Source organism: Saccopteryx leptura, chromosome 7 (genome assembly GCF_036850995.1).
Source record: "Saccopteryx leptura isolate mSacLep1 chromosome 7, mSacLep1_pri_phased_curated, whole genome shotgun sequence".
NCBI classification, from domain to species: domain Eukaryota; kingdom Metazoa; phylum Chordata; class Mammalia; order Chiroptera; family Emballonuridae; genus Saccopteryx; species Saccopteryx leptura.
Window position 1 is genome coordinate 118,280,823 of NC_089509.1, and position 25,617 is coordinate 118,306,439.

At 54.9% G+C, this 25,617-nt stretch overlaps 1 protein-coding gene across 2 annotated transcripts in view; it reads right to left on the minus strand.

Moving 5' to 3' along the window:
* Nucleotides 1-3,657: 3,657 nt before the first annotated feature.
* COL6A3 (collagen type VI alpha 3 chain) overlaps nt 3,658-25,617 on the minus strand; it is a 75,523-nt gene continuing 53,563 nt past the window's right edge. For both annotated transcript variants that reach the window (XM_066344972.1, XM_066344971.1), the window contains 12 exons: nt 25,050-25,082; nt 24,927-24,963; nt 24,447-24,458; nt 23,846-24,339; nt 22,275-22,371; nt 20,665-21,363; nt 19,200-19,302; nt 16,973-17,385; nt 15,374-15,637; nt 13,418-13,516; nt 5,280-5,444; nt 3,658-4,504 (listed from right to left, as the gene is read on the minus strand). In XM_066344972.1, coding sequence (XP_066201069.1) covers nt 4,464-4,504; nt 5,280-5,444; nt 13,418-13,516; nt 15,374-15,637; nt 16,973-17,385; nt 19,200-19,302; nt 20,665-21,363; nt 22,275-22,371; nt 23,846-24,339; nt 24,447-24,458; nt 24,927-24,963; nt 25,050-25,082 — 2,457 coding nt within the window. In that variant the 3' untranslated portion in view covers nt 3,658-4,463. The remainder of the gene's footprint in view (nt 4,505-5,279; nt 5,445-13,417; nt 13,517-15,373; nt 15,638-16,972; nt 17,386-19,199; nt 19,303-20,664; nt 21,364-22,274; nt 22,372-23,845; nt 24,340-24,446; nt 24,459-24,926; nt 24,964-25,049; nt 25,083-25,617) is intronic.

A 25,617-nucleotide genomic window follows, 5' to 3' on the forward strand; every position in this document is an offset into this window, starting at 1 on the left:
GGACTCAATGCCTGTGGCAGCAGGAAGGGACATTCAGCTGACCCTGCCCTTGAAGACGAAACCGGATGAGAAACACTCTGAGTTGGGGGGAGCGGTCTGACTCATTCTCACCACCACCTCCACCGCGTGGGGGGCTGGAGACCAGCGCTCCCCTGACCACATGCCTGACCACTGGACCAGCCCTCACCTGACCACGTGCCTGACCACTGGGCCAGCCCTCCCCTGACCACGCACCTGACCACTGGGCCAGCCCTCCCCTGACCACGCGCCTGACCACTGGACCAGCCCTCACCTGACCACGTGCCTGACCACTGGGCCAGCCCTCCCCTGACCACGCGCCTGACCACTGGGCCAGCCCTCCCCTGACCACGCGCCTGACCACTGGACCAGCCCTCCCCTGACCACGCGCCTGACCACTGGACCAGCCCTCCCCTGACCACGCTCCTGACCACTGGACCAGCCCTCCCCTGACCACGCGCCTGACCACTGGGCCAGCCCTCCCCTGACCACGCGCCTGACCACTGGGCCAGCCCTCCCCTGACCACGCGCCTGACCACTGGACCAGCCCTCCCCTGACCACGCGCCTGACCACTGGGCCAGCCCTCCCCTGACCACGCGCCTGACCACTGGACCAGCCCTCACCTGACCACGCGCCTGACCACTGGACCAGCCCTCCCCTGACCACATGCCTGACCACTGGACTAGCCCTCACCTGACCACGCGCCTGACCACTGGACTAGCCCTCACCTGACCACGCGCCTGACCACTGGACCAGCCCTCACCTGACCACGCGCCTGACCACTGGGCCAGCCCTCACCTGACCACGCGCCTGACCACTGGACCAGCCCTCCCCTGACCACATGCCTGACCACTGGACCAGCCCTCACCTGACCACGCACCTGACCACTGGACCAGCCCTCCCCTGACCACATGCCTGACCACTGGACCAGCCCTCCCCTGACCACATGCCTGACCACTGGACCAGCCCTCCCCTGACCACATGCCTGACCACTGGACCAGCCCTCACCTGACCACGTGCCTGACCACTGGACCAGCCCTCACCTGACCACGCGCCTGACCACTGGACCAGCCCTCACCTGACCACGCTCCTGACCACTGGGCCAGCCCTCACCTGACCACGCGCCTGACCACTGGGCCAGCCCTCACCTGACCACGCGCCTGACCACTGGGCCAGCCCTCACCTGACCACGCTCCTGACCACTGAGCCAGCCCTCACCTGACCACACGCCTGACCACTAGACCAGCCCTCCCGTGACCACACACCTGACCACTGGACCAGCCCTCCCCTGACCACGCGCCTGACCACTGGGCCAGCGCTCACCTGACCACATGCCTGACCACTGGACCAGCCCTCCCCTGACCACGCGCCTGACCACTGGGCCAGCGCTCACCTGACCACGCGCCTGACCACTGGGCCAGCCCTCACCTGACCACACGCCTGACCACTGGACCAGCCCTCACCTGACCACGCGCCTGACCACTGGGCCAGCCCTCACCTGACCACGCTCCTGACCACTGGGCCAGCCCTCACCTGACCACACGCCTGACCACTGGACCAGCCCTCACCTGACCACGCGCCTGACCACTGGACCAGCCCTCACCTGACCACGCGCCTGACCACACGCCTGACCACTGGACCAGCCCTCACCTGACCACGCGCCTGACCACACGCCTGACCACTGGACCAGCCCTCCCCTGACCACGCGCCTGACCACTGGACCTGTGGAGGAGCTCGCTGGTTGAGTAGGAAGAGGGCCGCCAGTGGATGTAGAGGACCCCAGGGACGCCTCGCTCCCCAGCCCCTCCACAGACGTGTCTCTGCTCCCATGGCATGAACTTGGCATGAACACACAGCGTGAGGGGAGGTGCACAGACACCTTAGGTGGAAGGGGGCTGGAGAAGCACCTTGGGACAGCGATCACGGAGAAAGTCACGGACCAGGCTGGATATCCATTTGAAGGGAATTTGTAGCCTCACTGGGCTCTTTGTACGTCTGCTGGGTTGTTCTCATGCTAAAAAGGGGGCCCTTCACAGGTAAGGAAGGTTCAGCATTACCTAAAGGACAGACATGGCCCAGGGTCCCGCTCACTGTGAGAGCTCCTAAGGTGTCCCCGAAGCTTTGCGATTCCCCTGAAGGTGCCCGGATGCCCAGCCGTGTCCTCTTAGTCCCCGTGAGAGGCTGGTGAACTCAGTGCTGCCATGCTGTGGGTTGTGGGGTCCTGCGTCCTCCCCCAGATTCCTGCGTCCTCCCCAGCAGAGGTGTCTCCTGCCCACACCTTCCTTTCACTGGTCACTGTGCTGTGATGCTCTCCCACACAAACCGGGCAGCACACTCCACTTTCCCACCAATGCCTATGTGGGGGCGCTCACTCCGAGCGCAGTGTGAGAACCTAGAAACCACACTCCAAGGCCGGGGGGAGGTGGCCGGGAGGGGTGTGTGTCTCTGCCTCTTTCTGACCCGATACACTCTCTCCTCCTGTCCCCCCTCTCCATCGATGTCACTGACAGCTTCATCCCTGGTCTCACAGAGAACAGCTCTGCCCACAGCCACGGTCCCGGGAGCTCTGCCAGGGGAGTGGTCAGAGTAGGCTGCTCTGTCACACTCATCCGGCTCCCTTCCTAAGTGGAGCTCAGTTACCCCTGAAGGGTGTATTTGTTTGCCTCGTGTGTCAGTTCTGAAGACAGGAGACAAAGGTCTTTAAGGAAGAAATGAAAAGATGGCCTGCTGGCCCTGGCTGGTTAGCTCAGTGGTAGAGCATTGGCCCAGGGTGTGGATATCCCAGGTTTGATTACCGGTCAGGGCACATAGGAGAAGTGACCATCTATTTCTCCCCACCCTCCCCTTTCACTCTCTCTTCTCTTCTCTCTTCCCTTCCCACAACCATGGCTCGATTGGTTTGAGGGAGTTGGCCCCCAGCGCTGAGGATGGCTCCATGGAGCCTCCCTCTCAAGCACTAAAAATAGCTCAATTTCCAAGCAACAGCCCACATGGGTAGAGCATCACCTGGTAGGGGGCTTGATGAGTGGATTCTAGTTGGGGTACATGTGGGAGTCTGTCTCTCTATCTCCTTTCAAAAGAAAGAATGAAAGAAAGAAAGAGAGAGAGAGAGAGAAAGAAAGAAAAAAGAAAGAGAGAGAAAAGATGTCCTGCTTCCCCTTTAAGACTCCAGAAAAGGGATGAGGACCTGCATGTCCCTCCTCGGCCACTGTTGGGTGGCAGCAGACCAAATCCTGGGCAACAATTGTTTTCAAGAGACAGAGCAGGAGACCAAGGCTCTGGGGCCCAAGCAGGAGCTGGAGGAAAGGGGGCGAAACAGCCTGGTCTTTAACAGCAGAGAGACCCCCAGGGTCCTAAGCAAGGAACACGGTCCGTCCAGGTGGCCAGGGCATGCTGGGGCCCGTGGGCTGGGTCCTCCTGGCCTGGCACTCTGTCTGACAGAGTTCTCTAGCCCCCGTCCACTGGAAACAAAGGGTGGCCCCCAGGCCTTCGGACCTGGACTGAGTCCAATTCCCCTTGGCCTAGGGGTGATCCCGACCACGGAAACAGACCTGGACTGAGTCCAATTCCCCTTGGCCTAGGGGTGATCCTGACCACGGAAACAAGACAGCCAACCAATCACACCAAACCCAGGACACTCTCCATATACTTTATTAAAAAGTTTCTTTGTATAAATTTCCTAAATTTTTTAAAATTAAAATTAGACCCCCTCCCCACCCCCGCACCAAAAAAAAAAAAAAAATAATAAAAAAAAATAACCACCCAACATTAGAGGAATGCCAAAAATATTCTCTAGTACGACTTTCTTTCCCATCTTTAATGAAGGCACTGGTCCCATCACAGTGCACAGAGATTGAGAGATCTTTGCTTCCTTCCAACGAGACCGTTTGTCAGAGGCTTTAAGAGAAATTTAAAAAAGAAAGAAAATTCCCTTGAAATCTATTCCAGGATATTGGGGAGAAGAAAAAAATGGGAAAGTTGGATGCCATGTTGACTCTCCATCGCCGACTTTTCGTCTAATGTCATGCTTCACCGAGAGAGAGGAAGATGAACCAACTGACGTGCAGGGAGCCGCCGTGAAGTTGAGGGTTATTCTCTAGACCCCACGTGGGCCCCAAACGGGGGTCAGGTGACACTCCAGAGGGCATCTGAGTTGATTGGCGCGTTCCCGTGGAACACCAGCAGCGGATAACTATTAACGCAATGTTCGAAGGACACGCGGTCAGTGCCTGGGGACAGAGGGGGTGTTGAGTCCGCAGGCACGAGTTAGCACCATGTTGACGGTCAGGCGGCAGATGGCTGCTCCTCCCAAGTCCGAGTGTGAATCAAAGCATGAAGTGGGACAGGCGCCCGGGAGCCGATGCCCGGAGCTTCTAACGAAGACGACGTGCGAATGGCTGACTCCTTCTCCTCCGAGAGGTCTGTGTCCCTTGGTCGGCCATGCTTAGGTCCCCATCGCGGCGATGACTCCGGGGTTGACGTGCACTGAGCGTCGGCGGAGGAGAGGGCGGGGGAGGGGCACGGAGAGAAGAGAAGAGAAGGAAAAGCCACATTACTGACCGAAGAGGACACTGTGTTTTCTTTCTCGTGAAATAATCCCTCGGCCTCTGGTTTTCTGTTTCCCGTCTCTCACTTTCCTGCCCGAGACCTTCCCGGGCTCCCCAGAGTGGAGCGTCTTGGTCTGGGGCTGAGGTCCCTCCGGCCACCTGAGCCTTTGCTCTTGCCTGTCCCTGCCAGCCAGGTCCCTGGGCAAACTGAGCCCTCCAGCCCCAGCACGGGCCCAGACCCTCAAAGAAGCTGGTGTAGTTCATTACCAGTTGAGTTGCCCAACACAATGGAGATTTTGGGAGGGTCCCTGGTCTCAACACTACTTAGCGGGAGCGAAATTATTTAGATGGGTTTCGTCATCTTTGGTGATGCTAGCGACAACTGTTTGTTATATTATTTTCCGAATAAGTATGTTTATTACAGTATCTTATGACTACACAGGGACCGTAGGGACATTCCCAGCGGTGTTTCCTCGTTAGCAGAGAATACAAGGACACGGGGGGGGGGGGGGGGGACGTGTTTAAGAAATGATCATTGTTCAGAAAACTCCTTTCCTGGGCTCGACCTGAGTATCTCCCTCATCTGAAGACACAACCAAGTTTCTGTTTCGTTATCGACCGCCATCGCTGTGGTTCGAATGTCTTTGAAAGGCATGTCCCTGACCTGGGTCTCCTGTCCCCCGCCCGCAAGCCAGGGGGAGCTGACCGCTTACCGGGAGAGCAGACCTTCTCGCAGTCCTTCTGGGAGGCGAACCTGTTCTCGTTGCCGCCGCAGCCGCCGTACCAGAACCGCGCACAGCTCTTGGTCTCCGCGTCGTAGTACCACTTCAGAGCGAACTTCCTGCACGTCCCCTCCTCCCTGGGCAGCTTGCAGATATCTGTCATGACGAGAGGAGAGGAGACCGCTCGTGAGAACCCGGGGTTACTCAGCCGCAGTGCGAGGGGCTGGAGATCTGATCACAGCTGATGGAGGGAGAGAGAGAAGAGTGAGGAGAACTCCCCACACCCCCCCCCACACACACACACACACATGCCACAGTCTCCTCACCCTTCAGTGGACACAGTAACCAACTAGAGCTCCGTAAGCAGCGAACGTGATGGCACCGGCCCTGGGAACCCAGCGGTCAGCTCACGTTCACTGCTGGGTAATTTTAGGTCAGTGACCTTTGTAACCCTTTCCAACCCCTGGACCATCCACTCTCCAACCCCTGTACCACAAAGACCCAGAGAAGAAACCAAATTTTAAAAACTCGGCGTCTTCTACTCCTTGGCAACAGAGCAATGAACCCTGTCAGAACCGCGTTCAAAAATAAGGCTGCCCATCTCACTCTGAGCCAACTCGATTGACAATAAAAGTTAAAGTGGATAAGTACCCTTTAAGAGTGTGTGTGTGTGTGCATGTCTGTGTGTGTCTATGTGTCTCTGTGAGTGTGTGTGTGCACGTCTGTGTGTGAGTATCTCTGTGTGTGTGTATGTGTCTCTGTGAGTTTGTATGTGTGTGTATGTGTGTGAGTGTGAGTGTATGCATGTCTGTGTGTGAGTATGTGTCTCTGTGAGTGTGTATCTCTGTGAGTGTGTGTGTGTGTGTGTGAGTGTGTGTGTGTGTGTCTCTGTGTGACAGTGTGTGAGTGTGTGTATCTGTGTGGCCCAGAGCTTTCGTGGTGGCCAAATTAAACAAGTAAGAAAAAAGAAGCACTATCACTGATGTAAACTTCACCATGGCAAAAATGTCACAGAGCAAAGCTGTTCTGAAGACAGAAGCATTCTTCTTCCAGTTAAGGAAGTTTATGTTTCACACGCATGCCCGTGACGCGGTCCAGCTGTGGAGCGAGGGCCGTGTCACTGCAGCAGCGCTTGGGAGAAGCACTTACGTGCGTCCTCAGTAAAAGCCCTGTTGACAGAGTTTCCTGGCAAAGCTGCGGACGGCGCTGGGAAAGAGGGCGCTTCTGTCCACTGAGTTATCCAAGAGCTCGGAACACGTGAGCCTTCCGCCAGAACCGCCAGGGCGCACGGGGCTGCGTGTTGACATGCGTGGCTCATGTGCCTGGGTCGCCCCGGCCCTCCCGCACGGAGCTGACGTCCCGGGCCTCTCTCCATGGCCGCGCAGGCTGCCCACCCAGCTGCGGAGGTGGTCAGGGTGGGCAGCTCCAACTGGTACCAGGAGGGAGAAGAAAAGCCTGGGCCACAGATCAGAGAACCCAAGCTGAGGTCTGCACAGTGGACCAGGCGCCAAGGCACATGGGACAGAAGCTCAGCACTGTCTTGTCATACTCCTTGGTGACTCTGGGGAAGCTGTCCCCCAAGCATGAGGACCGGTGGCTCCACACCACGTCTCCTAAGGGCAGACCCTCTCAGAGGCCCAGGAGGCCCACGCTGCTACCAAGAGTCTGGGAAGAGCCAGCCAAGCCAGAATAAAACAATGACAATTCACAAAAACAACATTCTTTCTCTCAAACGTGCCGGCAACTGCAGGGAGGAGCCCGGAATGTCACGGAGGGGACCGAGCAAGGCAGCATTGTTCAACCACACGAGCTTCTCCCTTGTTTACCGGGGGCTCCCCTGGGAGCGTGAGGCCCAGGCCAGATGGTGACCTCAGCCCCTCTCTTTCCCTCCCCCAAACGGCCCCTGCTTGTCCACTTCATCTGCGCCAAGTGGACTCGGTGGTGGCCATCTGTGTTTAGCTGTTCGCTTCCCGCTCTCTCGCATCTCCCGAAGCAGGCACGAACTGTCCCCAGACGCAAGGACACCGGCTTGGGGGGAGCCTGAGCCGACACTGGCCCCCCGACTGAGGGGCTCTCCAGCTCCCGTCGATCTGCACCGTGACTCTCCAGGACCAAACTAGGGATCTTGAATTTTACATCCTTCCTTTCAGCGAGAGTCACGGCCAGCACCCCGTCTGGCTTGCTCGTTCCTGTGCACACAACAGATACCCAGGAAACCAGGAGAAATACACTCCTGGGGGCCCCCACACTCTTTCAAGACAGCAACGCGGGACTCCCCGTTTCCAAAGCGTGACAATGGGAGGCTTCGGGTGCTTAAGCAGCGTCGTGATTGTGACTTCTGAGCTGCATCCTGTAGACGGGATTCGGCACAAGGACGAGCTGTGTCTACATGTGCTGACACAGCCATGTTGAAGACAAACACAATGAAATCAAATCTCTTGGTGTCCAATGAGGGCTGGTGGTTGGACCTCACTGAACCCGGCCTTGGGACACGGCAGGTGTCACATCCTCTCCTCCTCCCTCCGAACTCAGCCCTGAGCGAGCCTGGAGCCCTGCCTTTGCTCCGAGAGGCGTGCGTGGCTGCCCGTTCCCCCGTTTCCTCTGCCTCCTGTGGAGGACCCGGTAGGAGCCAAAAAGCCCATGGTGGGAGGTGCATTGAGGAGGCGGCGGGGGGATTGTCAATAACCTCAAACAACTAAGAAATCAGTTCCCTTTTAAAGGAAAGACCCAAAGGGTTGCCCAACGCGGATCACCGCCGTCGGCCGGGTGAAGCTTCCTGGTGAAACAGGGGTGGGTCGGTCCCTGGGCTTCCGTGAGGGGGGAAGGATGCTAGAGTAGCACCCGGAGAAACCCTGTCTGGGGACCCCATCTGCTCACAGAAGCCGAGGCAGAACCTGGGGCGCCCTGGGACAACCTCCGTCCGCCCAGTGTGTGGATGTCCCCGGTTCGATTCACAATCAGGGCACACAGGAGAAGCAACCATCTGCTTCTCCACCCACCCTCCCACTCCCCCTTCTCTCTTTTTTCCTCTCTCTTCCCCTCCCGCAGCCATGGCTCGATTGATTCAAGCACGTCAGTCCCGGCGTTGAGGATGGCTCCATGGAGCCTCCACCTCAGGTGCTAAAAACACAGAGCTCGGTTGGAAGCAGGGCCCCAGGTGGGGGGAGGGAGGTCGCGGGGTGGATCCGGTTGGGGCTCATGTAGAAGTCTATCTCCCCTCCTCCCACGTAAAAATAAAAAAAATAATAAATAATAAATTAAAAAGCCATGGATTTTCCCCATTACATCATTCTGTGCTAACCAGTGCTATACATTTATAGTGGAACACAGCCAACCAAATACTGCCTTTCAGCAATTCTAAGATATCTTAATTTTTTTAGGCACTATTATGTTATATTCCATCCACAAAGTAAGATAAAGCGCTGTAGAATATGGTCTTTCCTGCTGATTGTTAATTCCCAGAATAAATACCAGAAGACTGCTACATACTTTATTGGTTATTGTGACTCTCACTGCATTGAAACTTTCCTTCAGTGGGTGAGTAAGCCAATGATTTAGGATTCCTTGTGTAATACTGCCAAAAAGTACATTTTTCTGAGTAATATTTTATTTCCCTCTGTCTAGAAACTCCAGAGAACCATAGCATTTGTAATAACATACATAGAAAAATATCTATCTGAGGCTTCTCTAGCCAAAAAATGAGGAGGAGAAGAGAGAGGGGATGAAACCCTGGAACCAAAGTGAACAGGGATGCAGCACGCAGGCCGGCGCGGCCAGGCCCGCTGCAGAAGCGCCTGGCGGCGAGTGCTCTCCAGGACAAGACAACCACTGAGAGATGGGTTTACAGGTCGCTAAGTGCCAGCCTCAAGCAGCACGCGTATCACAGAAAACGCTAGCGGTGCTTAAATCCTGAGGAAAGCGAAAAAGTAACATGAGATATTTGGGGGAAGGGGTTGTTTTGTGTTGTTGAGGAAAACACAAGTATTAACCATTTAAAATGGAATCCAGTGACATTGCGAAGCCTGGTCTCTGGTGGTTAGCAATGACACCACTGGTCTGCTAATGTCAATGGCCACCTGAATGCCAAGGCTTTAGCCACACCTCACTCTGCACAGATGGGTGGGTGGATGGATGGATGGATGGATGGATGTGGATGGATGGATGTGGATGGATGGATGGATGGATGGATGTGGATGGATGGATGGATGGATGGATGTGGATGGATGGATGGATGATGGATGGATGGATGGATGGATGTGGATGGATGGATGGATGTGGATGGATGGATGGATGGATGGATGAATGGATGGATGATGGATGGATAATGGATGAATGGATGGATGGGTAGATGAATGGATGGATAGAATGGATGATGGATATATGGAAGATGGATGGATGGATGGATGATGGATGGATGGATGGATGTTGGATGGATGGATGATGGATGGATGGGTAGATGGATGGATGAATGGATGGATGGATGATGGATGGATGAATGGACAGATGGATGATGAGTGGATGGATGATGGATGGATGGATGATGGATGGATGGATGATGGATGGATGGGTAGATGGACGGATGATGGATGGACGATGGATGGATAGATGGATGGATGAATGATGGATGGATGAATGAATGGATGGATGGATGATGGATGGATGGATGGATGGCTGGATGGATGGGTGGATGGATGATGGATGGATGGATGATGGATGGATGGATGGATGGATGGATGATGGATGGATAGGTAGATAGATGGACAGGTAGATAGATAGCAAACAGGGCTGGACCTCACAGTGGGCAGCGCTGTTTTGTTCCTGGACAGGTCAGTCGACACACTGATTGAGTCACTAGGTGGGCAGTACACACACACACACACACACACACAAAATGGTGAAAGCACATTCAAGTCCTGGGTCTGAGGGTCATGTCACCATCAGAATGAAAGACAAAGGTTTAGACTCATCTGAACAAACTACTTGGAGGCTAGAATGACACACAAGCTCCAATTTCAAAAACTCTTTTCTCTCCATGACATGGAGAGAGAGGAGACCTAAGTGACAAAGGCTTGGATCGAAAGAAAACACCTTCCTACTTTGGAGTCCGTGACTCAGTCAAAAAAAAAAAAAAAAAAGGCCAGGCAGACTCTTGTTGAAAGACTGCATTGTTTATGTTAACTAAACGCTGTTTGTATAGTCTCGTCCCTTCCGGACCACACGTAAGAGAACCAGAAACATCCCCAGACTTGCTGTGCAGTTTACCCCTGGTCGTTTTCTGTCCTTGAAACACTGAATTTGCCAGAAAGTTTACATTTCCCATACGCCTGAAGGGGTAAGGTTACTGGTTAGCATACACAGTCCTCAGTGACTCTCAGGTTCTCATCTCATCCACCCTGACCCGGCCCCTCGGGGAATTCCTGCAGGTTCTCTGTGGCTGCTCGCAGCTCAAGCACCTCGTCCAGGAAGCCAGACGGAAGGGACTCAGGAATGAAGCCGGAGCTGGTTAGGAGCGGCAGGTCCCCGGTGCAGGGGACAAAGGTGCCTCCAGGGTCCCTTGACACAGGACTCAGAAAACTGCTTATGAGCAGAACTCAAAGGCGCTGAGACGTAACTTTTCCTCTCCATCCCACACCCTCACTTCGCATTCCAAACCGCCATTGTTTTCCTTTGGAGTTGAGAATCGTAACATGAAAAGTTTTTATAAAACACTTTCATACAATCCCTGTGAAGGGATTTTTACAACCTGCCATGAATTCCTGAATCGTCCCCGTGAATTTATATCGAGAGAAGAGAATTTCTTGTTTTTCCTATCAACCCTTCCATCAGAAAGACTTGAAGAAGTTGGAAGAGCACGTGGCGGCGGTCTCTGACACAGACCAGTGCCTACACTAGTTTCCAAGGGCAAACAACTGTGAACACTTCTCATTTCTGTAGGTAATGCATTTCTTTACCCTTGTTATAGATACATCTCTGTGCATAACAGCTACACAATCCCTGCATGGACTCAGTGACTTTCTCTTATAATTCCTGATTCCACATGTCAGGAGGGGCCGTGGCTGTATTAAGAGATGATAGAGATAGATGATAGATAGATAGATAGATAGATAGATAGATAGATAGATAGATAGATAGATAGATAGATGATAGATAGATAGATGATAGATAGATGATGGATGAATGGATGGATGATGGATGAATAAATGGATGGATGGATAGATTATGGATGGATGATGATGGATGGATGGATGGTTGATGGATAGATGGATGGATGGATGATGGATGGATGGATAATGGATGGATGATGGATGGATGGGTGGGTGGATGGATGAATGATGGATGATGGATGAATGGATGATGGATGGATGGATGGGTGGATGGATGGATGGATGGATGATGGATGATGGACAGATGGATGGATGATGGATGGGTGGATAGATGGATAGATGGATGGATGATGGATGGATGAATGGATGATGGATGGGTGGATGGATAAATGGACAGATGGATGGATGGATAGATGATAGGTAGGTATACATGTGAATAGAAATGTGGATACAGATCATAGATATAGACATAGACACATTTGCATGGACACAGGAAAAGTCCCACTAGAAACAAAAGAATCAAGGGGCCTCTACTCCCAAGTGTGGAGTCAGAAACCACCCAACTTTACTGAAACACAGATGAGACAGGGCACAGACGCTACAGAAGTGGTAAGATGGAGAAACAGATAACGCCTCAAAAGAGTGACATGAGGAATGTTCTTGGACCTGCGTATGCGACCACCTACTCTAGAGCACATCTAGATACACTACCTACACTTGCCAACTTCTTGGTTAGTGGCGTACTTCTAGGTAACTGGCGTTTTCTTACACAGTCATGTACCTACTCTTGTTCTTGTGCAACTGTAACCATGACTTGTTTTATTCCAAATGGATACCCAAGAGGGTGAGTGGGCACCCTCTCGCAGTAGAATGTGTTTGTCTCTACTTTTCCCAGAAAAAAAAAAAAATTCATCCCCAGAATGACTTTTCCTTCTTGTCATTTGTGATGTGAACCCTTGGGACCCCCCCCCCACATTTTGTAAATAATAAAATAGTATTTGTTTAAAATTAATAATAATAATAATAATAATGTGCCATTGCTGACAATGCACTCTGTATCGAGCAAGCACAGCTGCTTCCACCACCAGCGTGACACACAAGGAGCTGGGTGCCCACGGACACCTGTCATCACAGCCACGTGCAGACAGAGACGCTGCGAAGAGCTATGCCTTCCTCTTCCCAGCTGCGGCTGACGCACCAAACACAAGGGACTGTCTCCACCCGTAGCGGGAAGCTTCTGCTTGGGCGTCCTGTAACGCAGTGCCACAGCTGAATGTGCACGGAATTTGGACTTTGGATGTCAGCACCAACATCTTTTGCAGAACATTCTTAAGCAAAGTGCATCGGCTATTTTGACCATCATGTATTTCCTCAGGGGTGAATGACCCAAGCACACGGTCTGCTGCAGGGGGGCGGGGCTTCAGGTCTCAGAGGTCCTCTGCCCAGAAGAGAAGCGAAGAACAGCTCTGGGTGCCAGAGAAGCACGTCCAACTGGCCCCAGATTACACACGAGATGTGCACTCGCCGGGCTCAGGCGCGCAGAGAGGTCTGAGAGCCTAGGAGCCAGGGAATCGGGACCAGAACCTGCGTCCCACGGGGGACTTCCGAGCTCGTGCCCCCCACAGGTCCCCACCTGGGGTGTCTTGTGTCCTTCTGAGTTGTTTTTTTATTAGATTGCATCCCTGACAGCCTCTGTTTGCAGCATCACAGACCACACTAGACCCAGCACGAGAAAAAATGCCTAACAGCACGTGGACTCCTACAGCCCCGAAAGCAACTCCCATCCAGTTTTCTCCGAGAGTCGGGGGACAGACAAGGCACGGCGCCCCGTACGGGTTGGAATAGGCAGAACGACGCCATGCCGAGTCACCCAGAGCCGATCCGGAACTTGGACCCATAGGAGCCACCCAGCCTGAGAGTTCAAACCTCGGCAGGTGACCTAGAATCCAGACTGCAAAGGCCTTGATGCGCGCGGGAGATGCCTGTGTCCGTGCCGCTGAGGGACCGAACAGCCTCACCACTCACCTGCTTTAGTCGCGGCCAACGGTTCCGGGCTCACGATGAGATTGATGGTTGAACTCGAGGCCGGTTTAGCCGGCTGTGGAGGGGGAGGCAGAGCTCTCTCTATTAAAGAAAAATGCAGGCAAGTTGTCGGTTACTCAGAGGCGGGAGGGCTGGGCATCCGTAGGGGCCGGGCAAACTTGCCTCCCCGGAGCGAATCTCGGGGGAGGGGTGGGCCACTGAAGCACAGAGACCCCGGACGTCCCTACGTCCACTCCGGACGGCTGTTCTCTGCTCGTGCCATTCATCTCAATGAGCAGATAGAGCAGAGCTCTGAGCTCGGCACAATCTTCTCCCGTTTCCCACACAACCTCTTCTGTTTCCAGCCAAGAAAACAGATCCCTGGGGTCCAGGGGTCTTTGGATGCTTATCTCCACGGGATACGTGGCGAAGGGCGGGAATCCCCTTGCCCTCAAGCAGAGCTGCCCGATCTGACAGCGCTGGCCCTCAGAGGAAGGAATGCGGGCTCTCCCTCCACGTCCCGGGGGAGCCGGGGTCAAGGAGAGTGTGGGGGTGGGGAGCAGAAGCAGGGAGGAGGGAGGTGGGGGGGTCGTGAGTGCTCAGAGGGGTCAGAGCGGCGTGCGAGCCCCGAGGAGCAGCAGAGGGGACGGGGAAGCGACAGAGGGCAGGGGACAGAGCCCGAGCATGCTGGGACAGGGGAGGGAAGTTCTGGTGTCCCTTTCTGCAGTGGCCATGGACACCCTGTGGTGGGGAAGTGACAGAGGGCAGGGGACAGAGCCCGAGCATGCTGGGACAGGGGAGGGAAGGTCTAGTGTCCCCTTCTGCAGTGGCCATGGACACCCTGTGGCGGGGAAGTGACAGAGGGCAGGGGACAGAGCCCGAGCATGCTGGGACAGGGGAGGGAAGTTCGGTGTCCCTTTCTGCAGTGGCCATGGACACCCTGTGGTGGGGAAGTGACACAGGGCAGGGGACAGAGCCCGAGCATGCTGGGACAGGGGAGGGAAGTTCGGTGTCCCTTTCTGCAGTGGCCATGGACACCCTGTGGCGGGGAAGTGACAGAGGGCAGGGGACAGAGCCCGAGCATGCTGGGACAGGGGAGGGAAGGTCTAGTGTCCCCTTCTGCAGTGGCCATGGACACCCTGTGGCGGGGAAGTGACAGAGGGCAGGGGACAGAGCCCGAGCATGCTGGGACAGGGGAGGGAAGGTCTAGTGTCCCTTTCTGCAGTGGCCATGGACACCCTGTGGCGGGGAAGTGACACAGGGCAGGGGACAGAGCCCGAGCATGCTGGGACAGGGGAGGGAAGTTCGGTGTCCCTTTCTGCAGTGGCCATGGACACCCTGTGGCGGGGAAGTGACAGAGGGCAGGGGACAGAGCCCGAGCATGCTGGGACAGGGGAGGGAAGGTCTAGTGTCCCTTTCTGCAGTGGCCATGGACACCCTGTGGCAGGGAAGTGACACAGGGCAGGGGACAGAGCCCGAGCATGCTGGGACAGGGGAGGGAAGGTCTAGTGTCCCTTTCTGCAGTGGCCATGGACGCCCTGTGGCCCCTTGTGGACGCCTCGGTGACTCCCTAAGGAGCCAATGACCCTCGGTGGTGTTTTCTGTTCACTGAACATGGAAACTCGCCTCTGAAGCCCGGATGGGGCGGCCAGTTGGGCCCCAGTCAGAGGACACGGGCACAGTTCTTTCTCCCTGGGAAGGGACAGCACCCAGGCCAGATGGGTCTGGGCTCCTCCACCACGTGGCCCCGGGCCCCCAGGCGGGACAGCAGCTCACGAGGAGCCCATCTTCCCTTCTATTCGTTTATAAACCTGGGTGCAACCCAGACACCCAGGATTTTGTGAAAACCTGGTGATTTCAGAACCGATTCGACGACTAAGGGTTGCTCCCTCTGCGTCCCCTATGCAGTCCCCGTAGGAGTCAGGTAGTGGCTTTTCTGAAACTGACCGGTGTACTTACTTGTACTGAAACTGCCTTGGTAGACGGCCCTGACCTGTGACCGCAGGTAGCAGAGCACCGTCACGTGGTACGTCTGCCCGGCGCGCAGGCCCCCGATGACGCGGTCTGTGACCGTGAGGTTCTGCTTGAGCACCAGGGACTGGTCATGGGCTGAGGTGACGGTGAGGTCATAAAAATAAGAACCCGGGGGCTCCAGCCTATCCCAGCGGAGTTTGGCGCTGTTCTCGGTGACCTCGGACACCTGGACCTCTCGGGAAACCTTGGCTGAAAGAGAGACCACGGCGCAATGTGGAGACGCACAGAAAACCCCCTCCCCACGGCGGAGACATGCAGGAGAGAGACAAAAGCTGAAGGACGTCAATCAGGAGACAGCTGACCACAGACCGGGGGGAGACAGGGAACCGATGTCTTGCTCAAGGTCCCCGGGAGATAGGACTCTTCTAACCTCACCCGCGTAGCTGAAATGTGACCCGAGTCTTAGCCATTAAAAACCCCTGTTATTCATCCACAAGGCACATAACTCCATCTTTCTCCTATAGAAACTCTCTCTGATTAAGGGATTCCTTTGGAAATTCATAATCCAGGCTGCTAATCTGAAGTAGGGTGTTCAATCCTGAATGAGCCCCCCTCTTACTCCCCGGTTTAAAGTAGACGAAGTCGTGGGACGTCAGGGCATGGCGTGAAACTCTTGGGAAGGAACCTCTGCGTCCTCTCAGTTCTTACAATGAGGACAACCAACCCCAACCGCGGTGAGTTTTTAAGAGCACAGACGCCCCGCCTTCACCTTCCTGTCAGTTTGTGATGCTCTACAGAATCTTTCTAGCATCTTCTGTGAGGCAGAAGTAAAAATAACACATGCCGGGTCTCACTGAGTCCACAGACCCCTTGCTCTCTAATCCGGTCTGGGACCTGTCTCTCCCGGGGACAGGGGCTAGCACGGCGTACAGGGGAGGCTGATTGTCTGGGTTTGGGGACTAAACACCTGGTCCCCCCACCGCATGCAGCGGGGGGCCACCGTTCTCTCGGTATGTGCTTCGCAGCGGGACAATGTCTGCAATAACGAACCTCCGTGGGGACGCTGGCGTGGCACTCTACAGGAGGCGGATGTGGTCCCAGAACCCACGCACAGCCCACGGCCCCAAGAGCCGACAGCGGGTGGGTTTTTTTTCTCTCTTGCTCATTTCCTAAGTAGGGGGTAGAGCCCCACTGAACTCATCCCTTTCGCTTAAGACACTGGGTTTCCAGGAGAGAAGGGCCATGCCCGCCTGCAGACGACCCAGAGAGGAGGAGCAGGGTGTGAGGCTCGGGCAGGGCGTGGGGGAAACTGGGAGGGCCCGTTCGCCTGCCCTTTGTATGGAGCCCACCGGCCTCTCACGGGATAAGAGAAAGAGTGCTTTCTCATAGAGAAAAAAGGCAACATCTGGACAAGTCCACGCTCCGATCAGCCCCTATCAGATGTACAGATCACCCAGGTGCATGCCTCCCAGATCAATGACTGCATCTGGGCTGCTCCTGGAAACGGGCTTTGAGGGACATGCCCCGGACACAGGAAAAGAGGAGGCGGTCACAAGGCGACAGCCCGAACCGCAACTTTCTTACCCACGGGCTTAGCAGGGACTGGCTTGGTGGCGGCCGCCGGTCTAGCTGCCTGGGCCTTGGGAGCCTCGGGCTTTGGGGCCACGGGCTTGGCAGCGGTGGGGGTCCTTGCAGCCGCTGGCCTTGCTGATGCAGGCTTCACGGCCACCGGCTTCGCGGTCGCTGCGGGTCTGGCCACGGGCATCTTCGTGGCCTCGGGCTTGGCAGGCACCGGCCTTGCAGCCACGGGTCGCGAGGTGGCCGGCTTTGCCGCAGCCTGCTTGGTGGCCGGCAGGTTGACCGTCGTCACTGGTTTGGTGCTGGTGGTGGTGGTGGTGGTGGTGGTGGTGGTTGTCACCGGTTCTGTGGTGGCCACCGGCTTCGCTGTGATCACCGGTTTGGATGTAGGACTTGAAGTAACATTATTCGGAGTGTTTCTGTCAAAAAAACAAAACATTGCTTTGACCCATCTATCCTTTTTTTTCCCCGCTCTCTGGAATGGACAAAGACATACCTAGTGAGCTATGCAAAAACTTGCTGTCTTATTCAAAATGCACGCGGTAAGTCTTTCTGCACGTAATAAGAACTACATTGCACCTTTATAGGGTCTGTGCCACAGAAAACATATTGAACAGCGTCCGAAATAACAGAATCATTTAAAATAAAAACTTATATTGTACTACAAACAAATACATCTGACATCTCACCTTCAGCTTAAGCAGTAAAAGCCAGGAGACGGTAAAGAGACAACAAATGTTGAAATGATGATAATTATTCTGATGGTTAACGAAAATAATCAGTTAATCGCTACTCTCGTCCTAAGAAAGTGTCCCCTCAGCAGAACGCTGTGTTGAGCTGGGCAATGAGAAAGTCAGCGTGTCCTTTCCCTCCTGGGGCTTAATGTGTGTTTCTGTTTGTATTAATTTGTGTGTGTGTGTGTGTGTGTGTGTGTGTGTGTGTGTTTCATTTTTACAGTAACTTGATTTATCTGAAGCCCTAGAGAGAACAGCCGCGTGAGTAAGTACAACGGCACAGCCTTCGTTCCCTTCTCGCCCTGACGTGGACACTCCTGGTTTTAGGGATAGATCCTGCCCTGTGTCCTCGGAGGCAGGACATTTTCAAGTCGATATCGTACAAATGCAGACACCGGGTTTGCTTCTTCTGTTTTCCGAGATAAGTTGGTTGAGCCAACTTCAGGGGATGTTGTAGAGGGATTACAAAGATAACACAAGGCTGGGAGGAAAGAACCCTTGAACGGAGGCCCACAGGACCGGTCTCACGGCCCCGGAAAAGGGCCACGGCGGCTTCACCGATGACTCTCCACTAACGAGGCCGAGATGTGTGGCGTCCCTCTGAGGACAGAGGCGAGAGCAGAAGGACTGAGGGGTGACGGGGTGGGGGAGGGGTGGGCCTCTCTCCCCCACCCTGGAGGTCAGCCAGGGGTCAGCCAGACATTCATTTTTCCAGGATAATTCAAATCCGCAGCTCGTCTGGGTGCACCAGTCAGAACCTCACCTCCCCGAGCATGGCAAGCTGCGGCACCCTTGAGGGGTACGGATGGGCGGCACATTGCCTGTGCTCAGTTTCTGACACCGTGTCCCCCCTTGCCTGGGTCTCTGTCACATGGTCACACTGCTGTCCCGTCTGTTCCTGGAGTTGGCACCACAGATGGAGCTGGCATAAGGTCCCTGAGCACGTGCCAAGCGCCCAGCATCCTTTGTGCTTTGACCAGTAGAGAGTGGCAGAGGTAACAATGGGCCAGTCCCAGCCTCGGCCCCAAGAGGCCTCGCCACGTCTGCCGTCTCTCACTGAAACCCGCCCGGTCGCCTTGTAGACAAACCCAGGCTCGGTGACTGGAGGACGAGAGGCCCACGGAGCAGAGCTGAGCCGTCCAGCTGAGACCAGCCCAGAACACCAGCCCACAGCTGGCGCGTGGCCGACCACAGATATCGAAGTGAGCCCCAGTGGAGGCCAGAAGAACTGCCCAGCTGAGCCCAGGCAAAAATTGCCAACCCCCAGAAATGCAAGTTAGGTAAGTAGTTGTTTTTAAGCCTCAAAGGTTGGGGTTGTTTGTTATACAGCAAAAACTAACAGATACAACAGTTTCTTCTGTAAGAATGTCCCAAACGTGACCTTTGGGATGTCACATTTTCTGGATTCCGGTGTCCTGGCCCCATAAAGTGAGGCACTGGAGGGCCTCTGCATCTCCTCTAGCATTGCAATTTATAGAACAATTATTATAATCACTTACACTTCTTTGTGGCCAAATTTCACATGATTCTTTGCTGGTTGATCCCCTTGGAACCAATCACACTGTTTCCTAATCTCTGGTGACAAGTAAAAAGCATTTTCACCTAGAGAGAAATAGAAAAAAAAAAAAACATATGTATATCTTTAGGTGGATGTGAATCCCTTGCAAATTAAAATTAATCTGCTAGTGATTTAAAATGAATCACCTAAATATCTGTTGAATTAAGTTTTCCAGACAAGCTAAGTCCCCCTGATTTTAAACATTAAGTCCAATGGTACTTGATCTATAAAACATCAGAAGCCAATATCTTCTATTTGGCAATGTTAGGGTGATTCAGTTAAAGACAATATTTCTTCAGTGCGAAGGAAAGACAGAAATAAAAGAAAACTCAAGTGTGGAGTTTAAGAAGTTCTGAGCTCTTGAACATCAAATGACAACCGAATTACTTTGTTGTGTCAATGCTGAGTTTAACACAACTCTTGTCTCCAGCCCCCAGGGAATAGGGCCCTTGGGAAAACTCACCGCCTTACCTTTGCTTTATATTTTCTTCCCTAAAAATTTGGGGCCACACGCCTCACCCACGCAGACGGTGTTCTCACGGACCTCCCCTTTCCCTGGAGCAATGAATTCTCACATACACCTGTGTGTTCCTACTTCACACGCCTGTCCCCTTTGTGAAATCCCTTCCTGTGACCGGGCTGGGTCGTACCCTGGGCCAGACTCAGGGGGACAGAGGGATGAATGAAACAGTTCTCCAAGGACCATGCGGTCAACTGGGACCACAGATCCGTACATGGGTGACCAATGGGTCGTGTAACAGATGTGGGGGGAGGGGTAGCGCTCAGAGAATGAGAAGCAAGGTGTGGAAATAGAGAGCACTCATGGGCGAGCCGGGGAGACCAGAGGCAGGTTTTGAAGACGAGCGTGGGTTTTTGCTGCTAAGGCATAGACGGAGAGCCCTGTGGGGGAGGCCACGTCAGCAAAGACCCGAGGATGCCCACGTGTGTGGCTGGAGGCCCAGCCCAGGTCGGCGCGACCCCTTGCCGAAGCTCCCCCGGTGCCCCATCAGGACGCACACCTCTCTGCGGCGTGCCAGCCAATTACACCGTGCATGATAAACGGGTCCCTGGCCCATCTGCCCGCCTGGACTGCCAGTTCTCGGGGACCACTGTCTGTGGCTGGGGAGGCGCCCCGTCGAATCTGGCTGAGTGAACAAGTGAGCAGGGACAGGGTTCCCGTCTGTGTGTCCCGTCACTGCCGACCCTGACGGCTCAAGGTGTGCCCGGGGCAGGGCGGGTGTTGACACCTACTTGTTGAATGAACGAACAAGTCTCCCTGGACACACTAGCTGAGTTTACCCACGCCTGTGCTCTCCCACACCCCCGCCCACAGCCTCCCTGAGAGCCCCAGGGAGCGGACTGGAAGAAATCCCGGCCGGGTCCAGGGCGCCTGACGCGGGACTCACTGTTGACGAAGGACGGGAGCAGCCTCCCGAAGCGCAGGAGGGGCTCCTCGCCGAGCTCGGCGGACTTGTCCACCAGTTTGAAGAAGACGTCGTTCGGCTCGCTGGCGAAGCTGTACACCTCCTTGACGTTGACCTTCCGGCCGATGCCCAGGATCACGAAGAAGTAGCCCTTGCACTTGGCCTGCAGGACGGCTCTCTGGGCCTCCTGCAGCTGCCGCCCCTGCACCGCCCCCGTCAGCATCAGAACCACGAGCTTCAGGTCCCGGGGGTTGGGCGCGCTCTCAAAGACGCGCTCCACGGTGTAGTCGATGGCCCGGCCCAAGTCCCCGGTGCCCTGCAGCTGGGCCATCCCGTTGCTCAGGACGTCCAGCAGCTTCTCCTTGGAGGTGTAGTTGGTCAGGGAGACGTCCACCCGCACGGGCGGCACGCCGGCGTCCCCCACGGACTCGTAGGGCGCCTGCTGCAGCACGGCCACTCTGGCCAAGTGCTGGGAGGCCTGGGGGTCGGGGCTCAGGTCCAGCTGTCTGACCAGGTACCCGATGTACTTCTTCATCTCGTTGAACTGGAACAGAGTGGTGGACTCGGAGCTGTCCAGGACGAAGGCCATGTCCATGTCCATGTCACTGCCGGCCGCGCGCCTGTCCCTGAAGGAGGGCCTCCAGTTGCCAAAGCCACAGGACGGGTCAATGTTGCAGATGTCTAGAAAGAAGCATGGCGGACCGTTACTATGACTCCCGCAGCAAGATGGGGACACATCAGTCCGCCAGGGCCCTGGGCAGCCAAAACTGTCACAGAACAGAGGAACCTATTTACATCTGTCAACACTGTCAGATTTCCGTTCTCGTCATAGGACCGTTACTGAATAAAACAGTCAGTAAGCCAAAACTCTGTTAGTATACTGTGGCATTGGTATTAAAGAGGAATGAGAGAAGGAAAGGAGGGAGGGAGGGAAGGAGGGAGGGAGGGAGGGAGGGAGGGAGGGAGGGAGGAAGGGAGGGAGGCAAGGAGGGAAGGAAGGAAGGAAGGAAGGAAGTTGGGAAAGAGGGAGGGAAGAAGGGAGGGAGGGAGGGAAAGAGGGAGGGAGGGAGGCAAGGAGGGAAGAAGGGGAGAGGAAGGAAGGAAGGAAGGAAGGAAGGAAGGAAGGAAGGAAGGAAGGAAGGAAGGAAGGAAGGAAGGAGGGAGGGAGGGAGGGAGGAAGTTGGGAAAGAGGGAGGGAGGGAGGGAGGGAGGGAGGGAGGGAGGGGAAGGGACAGGAAGGAAGGGAAGGGAAGGGAATGGAAAGACAGAGAAGGAAAGGGATCTGTATTCTAGAAAGTCCCAAAGCCAGATAATTAAAATCTGGGCTCCAAGAGCAAATTGTAAGCAGAGCCACTTTCTCCTTCATTATCTACAAAACTCATCATTCCCTACCTAAGGGGAGCTCTGTTTGGGGGTTCCTACTTTAGGTAAATGACTATGTCATGTCTACACTGCAAATACCAGGCTAATGAATCTTCCTTTCACCCAAGCCCTTCCCACAGATGACGACTATTGGCTCCAACGTCCCCCCCGCGGACAGTACGTTCTGCAGTGGCCGCATGACAGATGTGCCCGCTGGCGAGGCACCTTACCCAAGCAAACGTGACAAGTCAGGACGTTCTTCAAGAAGTCCGTGAGGTCCCTCCGGGCGGGCAGGACAAGCGCGTGGCCCACTGCCGTGTTATTGATCTGGTTCAAACAAAAGGACACGCTGAGTCGGAATAGTCACGGCCAGTAACTACTTGCAAGAGACAGCCAAGGAATAAACCGGAGTCACGTCCGTAAAATGAATTTCCCATCTGATCGATAGCTCCTCGTTTTTTTTCCAGAGGGAGTGTGAGGGGAGGCACTGAGTTTAATAGGAAAACATAGGTTTTCTTCCACCGAGATGAGCTGGGGTGTCAATCCCACCCCTGACTTCCTGCGGGACCCGCAGCCAAGTTATTAACCTCTCTGGGGCTCAGTCTCCTTGGCTGTAGAATGGGATAGTGGTAAGTTCTGTACAGAGTTCTGTTTGAAGGATTGAGTTTGTGAAGGGCCTGGTGTAGCCTCTCTGAGACAGTGGGAGCTTAAACAATGACATTATTTTTAGTGATGACAATAATAACAATGGGCAAATGTTAACTCCATTCCTCCCTCTCTCCCTCTTTCTCTCTCTCTCTCTCTCTCTCTCTCTCTCTCCCCCCCCCCCAGGTCTGGAAAGGGATTTCATGACAAAAACAAGTCATTAAATCATTGCCAAGAGACTTAAAACCCCTGCCCATCAGAGCACACCCTCTCTAAGCATCTATTTAGTGAACAATAAAGCTCAACTAATGAATGCCTCACTCATCTTTCCAACTTGCTGAAACAATGTTGCTGAGACTCGGGTGGCTGTGAGTCACTCAGCTCACACCGTGTGCCCCGGACAAGAGCCTGTGGCTGGTGGCCCGAGGGGAGTTCCCCAGCCTACACAGTGCTCTGCGCTCTAACTGGCCTGAGGTTTGGCAGAATTGACCCTGAGAAACGGCGGCGATGACCAGCGCTGCCTCCCGCTGACCTAGGCGGCGGGAGAACCAGAGACGATCCAGTTTGGAAGGAACAGCGTTGGAGCCCGTCTCAGCCCCGCCTCGTCCTGTACAGGTGAGACATCAGAGCCACAGAGGGGGGAGGTGACGCGCCCACGTCACATGAGAGACTCAAGGCTAGATGGTGGGCAGACCGGCCATGGAGCTCAGGCCTCCTCACGCCTGGTCCCCCTCTCCCTTCTGGCCGTCACCCACCCCTCTTGAACCGTCAGCCCAGAATGTGCACTCCGTGAATATTAATGGATGAAGAGATACAACTAAACAAGTTGTTTAAGCAAATAACAGGGAGCACTTCTCCCCGCCCCAGGAGAACCCTTGGGTGCCAGTCGGGTGCAATAAGGTTTGAACGCGAGGGCGTTGCAGTCACAGATGTTTGGGGACCTCACTAAGAGACGGGAGACCTCCCGGGTCACCCTGGGAGAGTCTCTTCCCCCACGTGAGGACGTGCCCTTGGATCTAGTGCCAAAGCCAGAGGCTGGAGTCAGACCACCTCCTCCAGGACCTTCTAGGAACTCTGGGTCATGGGCACTTCCTGGAGGGCCCGGGTGTGCCCGAGAAGGGGAGCAGGAGGCGTCACCAGGGCGCAGGGCACGGACCTGCAAAGCATTGACCAGCTGCCGGTCCTCCTGGCTGGTGAGGAACAGGGGCGTGATCCCGGCGTCCGACAGCTTCAGCACGGCTTCCCTGAGCTGGGCGGACATCCTCGTGGGCTTGTTGCTGAAGAAGACAGCCACCTTCCGCATCAGGAACCCGTTCCTCACGCGCTTAAATGTGTTCCTGGCCACGAACGACATGGCGGCCTCCAGGCTCTGCTGCTTGGATGTCAGGGCCACCTGCAGGTTCTTGATCCTATCCAGGAGGACAGACTTCTTCTTGGAGTCGGCAAACCGGATCTCTGTGGTCACCTCGTTGTTATAGGTGACCACGGCCACGCGGGCCCCCCGCGGGCAGTTGCTCTCTGCAATGGTCAGGTCGCCCACGATCTTCAAGACCACGTCCCTCATCCGGCTGAACGTGTCCTGGGTGACCCCCTCCGAGGTGTCCAGAGCGAAGGCCAGCTCCGTCGGGAAGACAGGGCATTCCAGGGGTCCTGGGGAGGGGTGGGGGTGGGTGGGGGTTTCAAAGACAGGCTTTACTTACTGGGAAAAGGGGGCCTTCTTCCTTCCAGAAGGAGGTCACACAACCGGATCAACTTACCATAGCAGCAAGCTGGGAAGGAAACAGAGGAAAGAGAACGTCACATCCACCGGGTAAAAATTTTATAGGGCATCTTGGAGCTCATTCTATGCTCCCTGGAGCTTTAGCACCAGGGCATGCCCTTGCTGATCAAGTACTCAAAACAAGATTATTGGAGCAACCATGATATATCAAGCGATTCAGTCTCATGCTATTCATCACCAGAACACTGCCGCCCTGCGTAAACAGTTTCAACTCTCTCAGGAGGCAGCACGGCAGATTGTTAAGAGACCCAGAGTGTCTTATGCTACAATCTGTCCCCTCCTTTGGAGTTAATCCTCAAGGACTCCTACCCCAGGGTAACTTTGACAAATGGATGTTACTCACATACCCTCATTTGGCAAACAATCCTTTGTCCATGTTACAGTGGATACTTATTCTGGCTTTATGTCACATGCACACATGAGAACACGTCACCGACGGAGACAGTCATGTACTTACGGCATTTGTCTTTGATGCTCTGGATGAGGGCACATTGCTGTGACAGGAAGGAAAGAAGAAGGCGTGAGGACAGCAGACAAAGGACTTACGGGCCATGATTTGTGCCACACGCATGCAACTTACATCGATCGAGTCGCCTCTGTTGCCTTTGGTGCCCTGAAAAACAAGGACGGAGGGGCTGACGGGTGGGGTGTACACCACAGGGGACAGTCCCCGGGCCCACAGAAGTGTGGCGGAAGAAGCAGAGGTGGACCTTGGCTGGCCTGACTCTCCTTAGGAATTTGACTTCGCTGCTCAAAGAGCAACGGGGGGGAGACTTGGAGGATAAAACGTGTGTCCCCTGTGAGGTGAAGGACTCCACACCCTGAACACCCAAAGGCTCGCTGCAAATCCACATTTGAGTGTGAGGCCAACACTACTCTTCCCGAGAGAAGAAAAGCTCCTTCCACCTGCTGGCTCCGTCCACCCGGTCACAGGAGGACAGTCACTTAGCTGACCGTCAGCTCCAGGTCGAACGCGCTCTGGCTGGTTCTACTCAGGGAGGGGCCCTCAGCGGCCCTCGGTATCTCATCCCGGCAATGTGTCCACCCTGATGGTCAGGCGGTCGCCCCGGGGGACCACTCGGGCGGGCGTCCCTGACATATTGATCACCCGTTCAATGCTTCAGACAGTTGAACACCTGACTCACTCA